This window comes from Thalassophryne amazonica, chromosome 12 (genome assembly GCF_902500255.1).
Source record: "Thalassophryne amazonica chromosome 12, fThaAma1.1, whole genome shotgun sequence".
Lineage (NCBI taxonomy): Eukaryota > Metazoa > Chordata > Actinopteri > Batrachoidiformes > Batrachoididae > Thalassophryne > Thalassophryne amazonica.
This window is the reverse complement of record NC_047114.1, coordinates 28651087-28663759: the sequence shown is the minus strand read 5'-3', so window position 1 is coordinate 28663759 and position 12673 is coordinate 28651087. Positions and strand designations below refer to the sequence as shown.

Genomic DNA, 12673 nt, shown 5'->3' with positions numbered 1-12673 from the left:
TGATGCGAACTTGCGCCTTTCAAAACCTCTGATCCCCAGCCAGAGACTTTACCACTGAGCTATGGAGCTGTTCTTTGAAAGCTGCAGGAAGCTGCCTCATATGAGGAAGGACATGGAAGTATTACAAAAAAATTTAAATCCCTCACCATATAAAAACACTGCATTTATCAAGCGAGCAAAACAAATATGATCCATCTTTTCCTCTGGCAATGACCCATGGTCACTGACATACAGTCATGAAATGACGTGAATGAGAAGCAGTGTGCTCTGATGTCTACATCTACTGGTCAGGTGAGTCCAGTCAGCCGCGCGCGTGTTCTGCCCGACTCACGTGTCTTGTGGACGGCGCACAAACACCGCATCATGTGGAACAGAGCTCACGTTGGTGACGTCACGTCAGATTGCCCGCTGCGTGTTCTGATCTGACGGTCCGTTTCAACCTGGAGGGCTGTCAGTGTCCACTCCGTGCACACACACACTTGCTGCAGCTTGTCACCACCATGGTGATATATGTTTTTATTTATGTCCACGTAAATACAGGAATCAGACACACGTGCCTCACAGTGGACAGTTGTTGTGTAGCTGGAATATCCAGAATGACAGATCACCACAGCTGCTTCTATTGAAGCCACGCCTCCCGTGAGTGGAGCGCACACACCCACATGTCAGTGTGTGTTGCAAAGTTGCACGCGTGGGGAACTTAGACAAATTTCACAGCAGTACGACAGTGATTGTCTGCAGTCTGTTGTCGTGCCAAGATTGCGACTGGCCACGCATTTTCTAAGTGCCATGCGAGCGGTGTTGGGTGTTCCTCCGTGTCACCTAGAATTTGGCCAACACCTGCCAAGAGAAGGTGCGATGGGTTCACACAATGCACAATTTGTCTTTTAGGCGCTTGTGTGCGTATATAGTTGTAGCAACAGGTGTACGAGGCGTTAGCGACAGGGACGACATTACACGGTTTGCACACGATTCCTGCGTCATGCGCACTAAGTGTGCACTTCGTCCAAACTTCACACAATGTGTGAAGGGGCCCTGATTGTTGTTCACTCATTCCATTAGAGTCTGAAATCTGCTGGAGACCAAAGGATTAGGCTTTTTTTTTTTTTTTTTTTTTTTTTTGCTATTGTTCAAATCATGAATTAAATCCGTTGTAATCAACTTAATCTATCACAGTGTGTGACTGTTTTCCTTAGTGCCAGATCCTTTCCGCCTTGGCTGCAACTCACTCACGGCAAACTCTAATTCACATCATTGCCATGCAACCACTACTAGCACACAAGGATGATGATGTCACAACGGAGCACATGGAAGCAATGAGACAAACATCAGGAAAAGTCATTGTTTTTTGATTTTTACGATGTGTTGGGGTCACAAATTTAATTTATTTTAGGGTGGGCATTTAAACCAACGTTTATTAAAAAAAAGGCGGTGGGCTGATGCTCGGCCACGGGCATTCCACCTCATGGATACGGTAAATTATATGAAACTGAGTTCAGTTGTTGATTTGACATGGAAGATCAGAAAAAAGAAGGCCCTTTATTGTCATTGTACATACATGGATACATACATTTACATTTGTCCTCTGCATTTAACCCCTTTAAATTACAGTAAGACACAATACAACTACTTGATGCAGTGGTCAGCCACAGTTCAGTGCTCAATGTCCAACTCCAGATCGTAACACGCCGCCCTGGTCAAAGGCAGATAATGCAACAGACCCTAATTTGTATGTTTATTGGTGGGACAAAATTAGAGTGCATGGAGGAAACCCAAGCAGACACTGGGAGAACATGCAAGCTCCGGACAGACAGGAACTGGGCATGTGTGGAATTGAACCCCAAACCCAGAATGATGGGGGAAAAAAAAGACTAAGCACTTAAAAAAGGGCATAAGGTGATGTTTGATTTAATTTCATTTCCTTGATGTTACATGCCGCGTAGTGTAACTGTTGTGCATACTGTATGCACATCATAACAACAAAGCTCGACTGATGTATCGTGCAGCCCTAAATTCTGCATGAAAAAGAATTTGGTTGTAAACCTCATTGTTTTTGCTTTTAAGGTATCCAAGGCCTCTGCAGACCTCATGAATTACTGCAACGAACATGGCAGAAATGATCCTCTCCTCGTTGGCATACCTGCATCAGACAATCCCTTCAAGGACAAAAAACCCTGCACTATATTGTAGTACCACTTAGCATTTATGTGTTTGTTTGCTTATTAATGTTGCCATATTCTTTTGTTGGGAGGAGTGAGGGCTGGACTGTATTCATAACCAGGTGTTCACCTAATCTGTTAATAATTCTGCAATTCACTTAGAATTTTCTTGGAAGCAAGAATTTGTAGTAAGCACAGTCGTGCACTATACCCCATTGCCCTGTTTCACTGAACAGCTTGTCCCCACTATTGCAGCACTTAATTTTAAACTCTGTCCACTAACGAGGTTTTGGCTGCATATGTTCTAATCGATTGCCAAGTTGATTTTTTTTTTTTTTTTTTTTTGGTCTTAAACACTGTTGATTTGGTTCCTCTCCTCCTGGATTCACCTTCGTTGGACAGTGACTGTTATTTTCACTGTTTTGCCTTACGCAGGCTGGTCCCACCAGTATTTTTCTGTTTTAAGTCCAGGTCAAGCAGCTGGGTTCAGCTCACATTCAAAGCTCACTTTAATGTACTTTGGATGTGGGCGGTGATGTCATGATTATTTGTTAATTGTGGAATGCTGCAGCAGCTGCATAGTCCACGTCAGATTCATGACCGTGCTCCTCCCTTGGAGTCCACCGTGTTACTGTGTGGATTTTCCAGTGGGATTGCAAGAGTGCAGTATTGTCTTTACCCACATTAAGCAACTTTCATCTGAACATGTGACTACATGGTTCACAAATTGGGTTGTCGGTGATCTCAGCATTGTGGTGACTTGTTGCTGCACACTGAGTGAATTGAGTATATCTGTAAACACTCACCCAGCTGACACTGTGTTGGGAAACCATTCAAGTACCTGGGACTCAGCCAAATTTATGATACTACCTTTCAAATCCACACAGTGTGGATGTATTAACAAATATAAATATGTGAATGAGACCATGAAGCCATTCCTTTTGCCTTTTCTGTTGTACGCTGTAATAGGACGAGAAGCACATCAGCCAGCTGTGATGCAACACCGTGTGCCAGCTCACACTACACAAAACATGTTTAAGTTAAACCTGTACACATTCTGAAGTATTACAGGTACTGGACCAACTGGTAGTTTGCTGTAGTGACAAAACCAGTTGTTTGTGTGGGTGTTCAGTCCAACGTGTCCAACATGTTTTGATTCTCTGGGAGACTAGCCGTTAATTAAGATAGAAACGCAACAAGTGGCCTAAATTTAAATAATCTTACGCTCTAAAGCCTTACTTATGTTTGCCACGTATTATAAAGGACATTCTGATGTATTATCTTTAAAATGTTTGTCTGTCGTATTGGTTTTGTGAGGGAAGGAAGTAATTGTGTCATTTTGTCTCTTGCTGTCTGTGACGCACAGAACGTGATGTCGTATTTGCCTTACCTGGTGCTCCGCTTTGCAGCAGTTTCTGTATTGATGCCTTCTCAAAATGGTACTTTCAGGTCTTCAAATCTGCAAGATCTACTGCTGTTATTATTATCCAGTTTGGTTTTGTTTTTAATGAGTCCTCTATCAGTTGTGATTACTTGCAATAAATCAATGGTGTATATGTCTTATGGAAAAGTTGGGATTTCCACTGCCAAGTCATAATTCTGTCCATGCAGCAACTCTGTAATAGCCTTATTCCATCACTGTCAGAATTTACGTTTTGATAACTGTTTAATTAATAGACCAACCTTTGTAAGAAGACGTAACTAAAATTAATAAAGTGAAGCATTCCTACAGTGTCATGGTGTAATGACTGCAAAGTGTGTTTTTATTTTATTTTGACATTTCACTACACAACAAGCCATATTATTCCAGGTGTTTAGAATAAAATGCTCCAAACAACACGTAGCCCTCCAGAGGAGCCAAGCAGCCGCTGCTGGTGGATGAGTTACTGACGCTGTGAGAGTCAGAACTTGGCTCAGCCACTCAGCTCTATCTTTCAGAGTGACCACGCCCCTAATTATACATCATTTTGTCTTAAGATCAGGGCTTTGAATCAGAATTTTTTCCCAACTCGTTCGTTCTGATCAGAAAGGATATTTTAACGTTTCCAGTTATGGGTTACACCCCGAAATTGATGTTGCCGACCAAACGGTCCCCTCTAAAAATCGGTCCGCCCTGCTTTCACTACGCATGTGTCATTTCAGAGTGTTGGCAGCATTTCACCAATTATCGCTTCGTTTCTGCTTAAAACTGCACTCCAGTCATCATCTCTCTCTCATCAACAGATATCTGAAGCATTTGTACAACAATCATTTCCACATAAATTCACCATTATTTCATAATAAAAGCCTGGGGAAGTGATCAGAGTGCAGCAGCCATGACCAGCTGCTGCTGATGCCTTCACTGCGGCTCCATCATTTCAAAGTGTCACACAGAGTATCGCCTCGTTTCTGCTTAAAATGGCCCAGTTTCTGCTTAAAACTGACTTTAGAATGATTTAAGAAGTTTTACCTTGTCATCTGATGTTTAATAATCCCGTTAATCCCTTTGATCGCTTTGGGTGAAGACAATCCATTTCAGACCAGTTGCTGTGGTCACAAATGACGCATGCGCAGTGGAGGCACGGCGGATCAATTTTTAGCGGGGGGACCATTCGGTCTGCAACACCACAACCAGTTATAAAAAATATCTTTTCCAAACTGGTTAATAGCGTTCAAGGTCAGCTGTGGGACACTGTAAATGCTGTATACCCCAGACCTGTATGTGGCGCTGTAATACTCCCACGAAAAATGGAGAAGACAATAGAGCATGCTGTAGCAGGCAGGAGAAACTAGAACTTTTCAAAATGGGACACTGAGTAAAATAAAACCTTTTAAGCATAAGACTCTTCGCGCTGATCACCTAAAATAGACGTGTATTTAAAGTGAAGCAGTGTGGTTTTTTTTTTTTGGCTTTTTTTTTAAAGACACTGCGCTGTGTTGCTGTCACCCTCGCTGACCCACTGCTGCCCATTGATTGGCTCAGCAGCAGAAGTTACAGTCCTCACAAGACTATAACAATAACCCCTAACCATAACAAGGCTGCGCTACGTATGAGTATGAAGAGCCACTTCCTAAAACCATTCACACACTGTGTAAATAAAAAGTCTTAATATGGCCTGTTACGCTAGTTCAGTCAGATTCATCATCACAGCCTGATGAGAAGACGTTCATGTTTTGGAAGACGAGGTCTGGGAAATTCCTTACTGCGGAAATTACTGAAGAAACACAGCCTTTTTAAAAGAAGTCCATCAACGTTTGTCAGCTTGTCCGTTTCTCAGCAAGAAACACAGGACAGCAGGGTTTTGCCCATCAACAACATCCAAAATAAATAACAGGTGGAAGTGAACCTCACTGGTTTTTAATCTTTTTCTTCTGTCCAGTATATTGGTGGTTTGCAAACCAACACAGTGCAATACCCAGTTTTGGTGTAGAGCATTACGCCTGGTGTTACGCCTGACTGATGTGCTGCTGTGCCTACGTCATTTCGGAGCTTGCTTATCCTGTTGTGAATACAGGGCGGACCAATTTTTAGGGAGGACCATTCGGTCGGTGACACCGGCCCATACGTTTGTTGTTCTCCAATGTCCAGTACCGGTGGCCTGTGCAAAGGGAGCACACAGCTCTTGCTCGCTCTGTCCCGTGTTTGTCATCCAGACGTTTGGACATCAGGCAGTCTTCAGTGCTTTTTATGGCTGTCTGACAGCAGTCTGTGTCGTCTGTTGTCTAAATACGTTTTGGATGCGATCGTGCATGTGTGGACGAGGTAATCTGGACGGGACCCGCCCACAGTCCACACACCTCTTTCCCTCTCGACTGCTCCGGATTATGGCCATTTTTGCTGTTTGCCTGGTTCCTGCACATTCTTACTATGTGTGACGGCATCTTAAAGTTTCTTCAAAATTTTCCCAGGTGCTTTTTTTTTTCATTGGTTTGTTTAACAGAACAAGGAATTTTCAACACAGCATTTCTAAATATCCTCATTTTATTTTGGATACTGACATTATTTTACTTTTCACACAGGAACAAAATTATTTCACAAAAACTATCAGGGTCAAAATTATTAGCTCCCTTAAGAACTGACCTTTTTTGTTGAATCACAGCACAAACCACTATTTTGCAGTGATGTGATTTTGTTTGTGTGCAAAATAAAATAAGGTAAGCATTTAAAATAGAACTGGGATGTTTAGAATTACTGTGCTGAAAATTCTTTGCTCTCTTAAAGCACGGGAAAATTTTAAAGAAAATGTCCAATTTCATTGGGGAGCCACTAACTTGTCCTCATTTTTATGGGTCTCTGTGAAATATAGGTTGCTGTAATCGTTTCAGAGTGAAGTAACCTTACACAGAAGTGGTGGGTAAGGGGGAAAGAAACAGCAGTCCTAATTGACGCCTTTATGGTGTCAAATCTCGTGCACAATCACATTCTTGCTGGGGAGGCCGAGATTTCATTGTCAGTGTAAACAAGTGTTTGGGGCAACTTGTTTGCAACATTGCATCACGGCCACAGAAATCTGCAGTTTATCTGCGGCTTGGTGGATGTTTCCTGTCATTGGGTTTCTGTCCACTGGTCATTTATTTATATCTGGCTGAGACAGGAGGCACCTCAGGCCTCACACTATGACTGTCAGCCTCAGAAGACAGCCGGTCTAATTATAGAATAGACTCAGCCCTGGAAGTGGAGCAGCTATTTTGGGAAATGTTCTTCGACTGAAAGCCTGTTTTCATTCTCTGCTGGAAGCTTCTGGGGTATTTCTGACCTTGCTTTTTGCCAACCACTGGAAAAAATACACATTTCTCAAACCTAAATAGACCTAACTTTTCTCGTGATTTCCGTCTGTTCCCTGCAGATGCACATACATCTATGTACAGTGAGCAGCCCTGCACCAAATGCGGACTGAACATAAGATCTGTTTCTCAAATACTTTAAATAAGATCAGATTTACACTTATTTTTGCGCTGACCAAAATGAGAAGCAGAGAGTGCACAGTAGAGGTGGGCAGTACCGGGAATTTTGGTATTGATCCAATCCCAAGTAATTACAGGCCGAGTATCGCTGATACCGATACCAATACTTTTTCATATTTAAGCTTCATAGATCCAAAGTACCCAAAAGACCTAGGATAGAATTTCGCCAAACATTGTACATGACAACAAAATATTTTATCTAATCAACATTTTTGTTTAAAAAAAAAATATCACTCAACACATCTCCTGAGGTAGAGGGCTGACAAACCACAATAGAAGGGTGCGCTGCTCTGTGTTGTGTGACACAGTGCAGCGCTGCTCTTACAGACAGAGAGGAGACTTTGATGAATCTGTGTGCGCAGCAGTCAGTGCATGCAGGAGAGAAAAAAGCTTGAGCATCGACCTTTTTACACGAACATCGTTCAATATCAATACCAGCGTTGGTATCGATATTATCGATATTAGGATCAATCCGCCCACCTCTAGTGCACAGCACATGTGGCTCATTGAGATGGAGCTGTTGTGCACACATGATGTGGACAGGATTTTCACTGTAAGCATGCAGGTAATCTGCAGTAATGCTGGTTTGTCATTGTGCAGCAATGTGGGAATCTGTGGGCGACTGATCGTGTGAGTCGCTGTCAGAATCTGGCTACACGGTTACAGAGTCAGTGTACTGGAATGTGCTGATGTTAGTGGGGAGGAAGGGTGCGGTGAGTGTGGGGCTGCAGCAGTACACCAGCTGCTCTGTAACTTCACAATTATGATTTAAAATCCTGAATAAAACTTTTTTCATCATTATTATTTACATGATAATTTGAGATTTCCTGATCAAGGCATTTTTGTTGATTTATCAGTATCAGATAAAAAAAACAAACACCCAAGTCCTCAAATTGCCCGCTCCCTATGCTGCACTTAATAGAGGAGGTGCCAGCAGTCAAACTGCTTTACTATGGAAAGCATGTTTTAAAAGCACTCTCCTATAATGCAACAAGCCAATTTTATTCACACAGATCAACAGTTTGACAGTCTTGAACTCTTTCATAAGTGCCACCATAAGCCAGTTTAATTAAAAATGCACACAAGCATTTCACTTGCTTAAAATATGCACCAAATCTGTTTCTGACAGACTGTGCAGGGGATAGATGTTTCTTCACAGCCAGTCAGTTCATGACTTCCACAAAACAAACAACGAAAAAATAGTTTTTCCTTTCGTCATGGCAGTTTTTCCTCCTGTTGACGTGTGTAAAATGTCAAAAACGACATTGGGGTGAATGTGAGGCATTACTGTGAAGTGCTTTGAGCATCTGATGCAGATGGAAAAGCGCTATATAAATGCAGTCCATTTACCATTTTTACCATTTACATAGACTGCAGGGGTGTAGCCAGAGGGATGAGGGGTCAAAATCCCCTCCCTCCCCCCCCATGAGAGTAAAGGTCAACATGTGAAGATGTTTGAAAGACACTATTTACAACAATAATAATCATCATAATGAGAATGAATGTATTTTTGAAAATCAAAACATTGTTCAATTTATTTATACAGCGCCAAATCACCACAGAGCAGCCCCAAGGCACTTCACATAGGTAAAGGTTCAACCTTACCAACCACCGTGAACAAGTACAGTAGTGTTCAGAATAATAGTAGTGCTATGTGACTAAAAAGATTAATCCAGGTTTCTTATTCTTATTTCTTATTGTTACATGGGAAACAAGGTACCAGTAGATTCAGTAGATTCTCACAAATCCAACAAGACCAAGCATTCATGATATGCACACTCTTAAGGCTATGAAATTGGGCTATTAGTAAAAAAAGTAGAAAAGGGGGTGTTCACAATAATAGTAGTGTGGCCTTCAGTCAGTGAGTTCGTCAATTTTGTGGAACAAACAGGTGTGAATCAGGTGTCCCCTATTTAAGGATGAAGCCAGCATCTGTTGAACATGCTTTTCTCTTTGAAAGCCTGAGGAAAATGGGACGTTCAAGACATTGTTCAGAAGAACAGCGTAGTTTGATTAAAAAGTTGATTGGAGAAGAGAAAACGTATACGCTGGTGCAAAAAAAATTATAGGCTGTTCATCTACAGTGATCTCCAATGCTTTAAAATGGACAAAAAAAAAAAACAGACGTGTGGAAGAAAACGGAAAACAACCATCAAAATGGATAGAAGAATAATCAGAATGGCAAAGGCTCACCCACTGATCAGCTCCAGGATGATCAAAGACAGTCTGGAGTTACCTGTAAGTGCTGTGACAGTTAGAAGACGCCTGTGTGAAGCTAATTTATTTGCAAGAATCCCTCGCAAAGTCCGTCTGTTAAATAAAAGACATGCAGAAGAGGTTACAATTTGCCAAAGAACACATCAACAGGCCTAAAGTGAAATGGAGAAATATTTGGTGGACTGATGAGAGTAAAATTGTTCTTTTTGGGTCCAAGGGCCACAGACAGTTTGTGAGACGACCCCCAAACTCTGAATTCAAGCTACAGTTCACAGTGAAGACAGTGAAGCATGGTGGTGCAAGCATCATGATATGGGCATGTTTCTCCTACTATGGTGTTGGACCTATATATCACATACCAGGTATCATGGATCAGTTTGGATATGTCAAAATACTTGAAGAGAACATGCCCTTGAAATGGGTGTTTCAACAAGACAATGACCCCGAGCACACTAGTAAACGAGCAAAATCTTGGTTCCAAACCAACAAAATTAATGCCTCGCAGATGTGAAGAAATCATGAAAAACTGTGGTTATACAACTAAATACTAGTTTAGTGATTCACAGGATTGCTAAAAAAAAAAAGCAGTTTGAACATAATAGTTTTGAGTTCGTAGCGTCAACAGCAGATGCTACTATTACTGTGAACACCCCCTTTTCTACTTTTTTTTACTAATAGCCCAATTTCATAGCTTTAAGAGTGTGCATATCATGAATGCTTGGTCTTGTTGGATTTGTGAGAATCTACTGAATCTACTGGTACCTTGTTTCCCATGTAACAATAAGAAATATATTCAAAACCTGGATTAATATTTTTAGTCACATAGCACTACTATTATTCTGAGCACTACTGTATATAGGTATTGTGTAGACTTTCAGCTTGAATTAAAATCATCACAATTGTTTAGGAACTGTATCAATTTTTTATTAATTTACATTCCCTCTATTTTCAGAGCCAGTAGGAAAGAGATCAATAATATTATAATTGTTTTTTTTTTTTTATATATATAAATCATCACTCTTGCAGCCCATTTTCTTGAGACAAGTCAGGTGATAAATACATGAAGATTTCCAAATCATTGAATACATCTTGAACTTCATCGATCATTAAGAAACAAACACTTTGTCTGTCTGCAGGAAGGTTCTCAAAAATAGTGACTGCAAAAAGTTAACAAGTGAGAGAGACACCCAGACAACTCTGAAGGACTTACCTGCTCCTCACAGTTTCACCACCCCACCCCACCCCCCCAGTCAAAGCTGGTGGAGTGGAGCACAACAAAACACAACAAATCTAGACTTGACCATGTGCCTTCTGGCAAAGTATAGCTGTAATTTCACTTTGTCTTAAGAAAATCCTTTTGTTCCTCTTCACCATGAAACTGTTCATTGTTGTGCAACAGACGGTTGTTGCACTGTGCAGCATTTCTTGAGTGACGGTCACAGGAGCTTGTATCTCCTGCAGTTATCTGGGTGTCTTCCCTCACTAGTGTACTTGCACAGTCACTCAGTTTGTGAAAACTGCCACTGCACAGATTGACCACACAAAAAATGAATACAGACCATACATACAGTGAGGAAAATAAGTAATGAGACATAATCCAAAAAAAAAAAAAAAAAAAATCTGGAAATCACAATGTACGATTTTTAAAATAATTTATTTGTATGTTACTGCTGCAAATAAGTATTTGAACACCTGTGAAAATCAATGTTAATATTTGGTACAGTAGCCTTTGTTTGCAATTACAGAGGTCAAACATTTCCTGTAGTTTCTCACCAGGTTTGCACACACTGCAGCAGGGATTTTGGCCCATTCCTCCACACATATCTTCTCTAGATCGGCCAGGTTACTGGGCTGTCACTGAGAAACCCGGACTTTGAGCTCCCTCCAAAGATTTTCTATTGGGTTTACGTCTGGAGACTGGCTAGGCCACTCCAGAACCTTGATATGCTTCTTACGGAGCCACTCCTTGGTTATCCTGGCTGTGTGCTTCGGGTCATTGTCAGGTTGGAAGACCCATCCACAACCCATCTTCAATGCTCTAACTGAGGGAAGGAGGTTGTTCCCCAAAATCTCACAATGGCCCCGGTCATCCTCTCCTTAATACAGTGCAGTCGTCCTGTCCCATGTTCAGAAAAACACCCCCAAAGCATGATGCTTCCACCCCCATGCTTCACAGTAGGGACGGTGTTTTTGGGATGGTACTCAGCAGTCTTCTTCCTCCAAACACAGCAAGTGGAATTAAGACCAAAAAGTTCTATTTTGGTCTCATCTGACCACATAACTTTCTCCCATGACTCCTCTGGATCATCCAAATGGTCATGGGCAAACTTAAGACGGGCCTGGACATGTGCTGATTTAAGCAGGGGATCTTCCATGCCATGCATGATTTTAACCCATGATGTCTTAGTGTATTACCCACAGTAACCTTGGAAACAGTGGTGCCAGCTCTCTTCATGTCATTGACCAGCTCCTCCCGTGCAGTTCTGGGCTGATTCCTCACCTGTCTTAGGATCATTGATACGCCATGAGGTGGGCTCTTGCATGGAGCCCCAGTCCGAGGGAGATTGACAGTCATGTTTAGCATCTTCCATTTTCTAATAATTGCTCCAACAGTTGATCTTTTTTCACCAAGCTGCTTGGCAATTGCCCCGTAGCCCTTTCCAGCCTTGTGGAGGTCTACAATTTTGTCGCTGGTGTCTTTGGACAGCTCTATGGTCTTAGCCATGTTAGTAGTTGAATTCTTTCAACAATTCACAATTCTGATTGTGTTGGGTGGACAGGTGTCTTTATGCAGCTAACAACCTCAAATAGGTGCTTCTAATTTGGAAGAATAAGTGGAGTGGAGGTGGACTTTTTAGAGGCGGACTAACAGGTCTTTGAGGGCCAGAATTTCTGCTGATTGGCAGGTGTTGAAATACTTATTTGCAGCAGTAACATGCAAATAAATTATTTAAAAAAATCATACATTGTGATTTCCAGATTTTTTTTTTTTTAATTATGTCTCTCACAGTGGACATGCACCTAAGATGAAAATTTCAGACCCCTTCATGATTTCTAAGTGGGAGAACTTGCAAAATCGCAGGGTGTTCAAATACTTATTTTCCTCACTGTACTTGGAAATGTCCACGTCCAACCCCTGACTTGATTAAAAAAAAAAACTCCCCTTGATTGATGTTTTGCATTAAAGTTTGTCCTCATGGTTAATGCAGTGTTCTTCTTACAAACCTTGAATCAAAATTAAGGTCTACACAATAAGCACATCTTAATCATTTCATTTCATCTCCATTGTGGTGTTGTAGAAGCAAATTTGTCACTGAACAAGTATTTACAGACTTGACCATAAGTTGACATAT

At 41.5% G+C, this 12673-nt stretch overlaps 1 protein-coding gene across 1 annotated transcript in view; it reads left to right on the top strand.

Annotated features, from left to right (window-relative positions):
- Positions 1-3893, top strand: part of gng12a (guanine nucleotide binding protein (G protein), gamma 12a) — a 110121-nt gene extending 106228 nt beyond the window's left edge. Inside the window, exon 3 of the mRNA XM_034182755.1 lies at positions 2065-3893. Within this exon, the coding sequence (XP_034038646.1) occupies positions 2065-2190 (126 nt within the window). The 3' untranslated portion in view covers positions 2191-3893. The remainder of the gene's footprint in view (positions 1-2064) is intronic.
- Positions 3894-12673: the final 8780 nt, after the last annotated feature.